This window comes from Myotis davidii, unplaced genomic scaffold, assembly GCF_000327345.1.
Source record: "Myotis davidii unplaced genomic scaffold, ASM32734v1 scaffold4, whole genome shotgun sequence".
NCBI classification, from domain to species: domain Eukaryota; kingdom Metazoa; phylum Chordata; class Mammalia; order Chiroptera; family Vespertilionidae; genus Myotis; species Myotis davidii.
Window position 1 is genome coordinate 71108 of NW_006294707.1, and position 2563 is coordinate 73670.

At 50.4% G+C, this 2563-nt stretch overlaps 1 protein-coding gene across 1 annotated transcript in view; it reads left to right on the forward strand.

Moving 5' to 3' along the window:
- Nucleotides 1-2: 2 nt before the first annotated feature.
- The window catches only part of LOC102762934 (DLA class II histocompatibility antigen, DR-1 beta chain), a gene marked incomplete at its 5' end in the record, with an annotated part of 8714 nt that continues 6153 nt past the window's right edge, over nucleotides 3-2563 (forward strand). Inside the window, one exon of the mRNA XM_006769164.2 lies at nucleotides 3-57. Within this exon, the coding sequence (XP_006769227.1) occupies nucleotides 3-57 (55 nt within the window). The remainder of the gene's footprint in view (nucleotides 58-2563) is intronic.

The following is a 2563-nucleotide window of genomic DNA, read 5'->3' on the forward strand; positions in this document are numbered from 1 at the left end:
CGCTGGACACTCTGGGGGCCCTGTGCCCTCCCCTGGCTCAGGCCAGGGACACACCACGTAAGTGCACCTTGGGGGTGAGCTGTTGTGGGGGAGGAAGAAAGGGAATTAGCTTTGTCACTGTGTCCAGGCCATGTCCCTTAGAAAATGATGGCATTTTCTTCAGTGGCCACCTACCTTTACTATATGGGTCCTGATTCTTTCCACCACAAAAGGTGCTGGTTCCTCCCTCTATGAGATGTTCAAGGGACTCCATTCTTCTCACCTCACCTCCAGCAAGCCTCCCCAGCCTCATATCCCCTTCCATCGGGGTCTTGAGTGGATTGAGAAATAATGATTTCAGACTGATTCCCACCAAGTGCTCCATTTATTGTATTGACTTATCCCCCAAAGGAATGTTTCTCTGGCATTTTATGGGGAGTCAAAGGAATTAGCGGGTCTCTCTTTGAGGACCCTGTGTTATGGCCTCAGCAGAATCTGTGATGTTGGTGCCTCTCCCTACTATGTGAGATGTACCAAGGGGCCTCACCAGCAACTCCTCTCCTTTCCCCTGAGCCCCTTAAGAAAGAAAACACTCAGAGCAATAATTGCTTTGGAAAAAAAATACTCCAGGGTTACAGGCCGTCAGTTCAAGTGGTTAGGGAGCTGTCCCTGAGGAAGTGACACTTGAGACCCCGATAATGAGAGACACCCCCTGTGAAGATCTAGGGGACAAGTGTCCCAGGGAGAGGGAGAGGGAGAGGCCACAGTCTGAGAACGTGTTCGCCGAGTTGAAGGGGCAGGAGGAAGGCTCACTAGCGAGGCTGCAGCAGGCGAGCAAGCTGGGGAGTGACATTGACATGGGAAGAGGCTGGGAAAGTCGGGAGACAAATCATATTGAGCCCTGACGGGCGGGTAAGAAGTTTAAATTTTATCTGAAGAGACATATGAACTGCTGAGGGTTACAGGAGAGCCCACGTGTATTTATTAAAAAATAATCCCAGCTACCAGGGGGGATTAGATGATTACAGGTGACTCTGAGGAGCATGGAAGAGTGCCCAGGTGACAGGCTTGGGCTTCAGTTAGTGTGTGCGGCAAAGGCAGCGGGAAAGGGGAAGTGAGCAGATCTGGGGGAGATATTTCCACGACTTGTTAATGAGCTCGAACCCAGGTGCATGAAATCTTGCACGGGTGGGGTCTCTAGGCCTGGAGGGCAATCCGGGCCTATGAGAGCTGTCTCGCCCAGTCCCAATTGGGCCTGTGGCTGCTGTACAGGGCCTGCTGGATCGGGGGAGGGATGAGAGACGGGACCACAGGAGGTTGGCTGGCCTTGGGATGTTGGCTGTGGGAGTGCACTGACCACCAGGAGGCAGCTCCTGCATTGAGCATCTGCCCCTTGGTGGTCAGTGCACATCAAAGTGACTGGTCGACCGGTCATTGCGGTCTTTCAGTTGTTCAATCGTAATGGTCATTTAGGCTTTTATATATAGAGAGAGAGAGAGATACTTTTATTAAATTTGGTGGAGCTCTTTATTGAAATAGGAAAGACTGTGTACGAAATTATTTGAAGTGAGTGGTTAGGAATAAAGGTTTTGTGTAAGTTTAAATGATTTTTTGACATTTGTGTGGAGCTGCTAAGAGGTCAGTTGAATGCAGGAGCCTCGAGTTCAGGGCTGGTCAGGGCAGGAGTTGTTTGTGTTTGTGTCATTGACACATGTGCTGTGTTAAATTCCAGGTAAGTTGAGTAAGAGAGAGAGAGAGAGAGAGAGAGAGAGAGAGAGAGAACAATAAGATGCCAAGGGTTGAGCCCAGGGGACACTGAGAAGGGTGCAGTGTGTTGAGGAAAACCAAGAGAAGGTGATGCAGGGCAGTGAGGGGAAGTAGATTTTTCCAGGAGGGAGTGGCCAGGTGTGGTGAGAACTTCAAGGAGGCAGGGAAGTGAGAACATACAGAGAAGTGACCACTGGGTTTGGCAGTGGTGTTCGCAGTCAGTGGAGTGTATGAGTTGGAACCTGATTGGACCGTTTGAACAAAGGGACGGGAGCTGAATACATGAGGGGTGATTATAGGTGACTCTGTGCTGTGCACTGGGCTCAGGGAGTCAGCTGGACCTAAAGCATAAGAACAAAAGCACCTGAAGAGAAGCTGGGGACTCGAGAACCAGAGATGCTCACTGACCAGCGAGGAGCCATGGAGTGACCTTGAAGGCAGAGGTGACTGGTTATGAAAGCCACCCATTCCACAGCCACCGTTTATTAGTGACCAGAGCAGACAGTCACCACCTGGGGAGGAGGGTGGAGTCATGGACAAGACAAATCTGGTCCCTGCGGCATGGAGCAGCGTCACAGTGGGCAGTTACTGTGCACCAGGCCTGCATTTGAGTGTGTGACTCTCATAACCATCCTGTCTCACCTGCAGCAATTACAGATGTAATCACCCATGGAATCTGATTCAGAGAGTTTAAGCAACTTACCCAGAGTCACAATGTTAGTTGTAGAGCCAGGTGACATAGCCTAGGTCTCAGTATCTAGAAAGTCCTGTCTTCTACATCAGCATAGTCCTTTCATAGGAGGTGCATGTATATCCT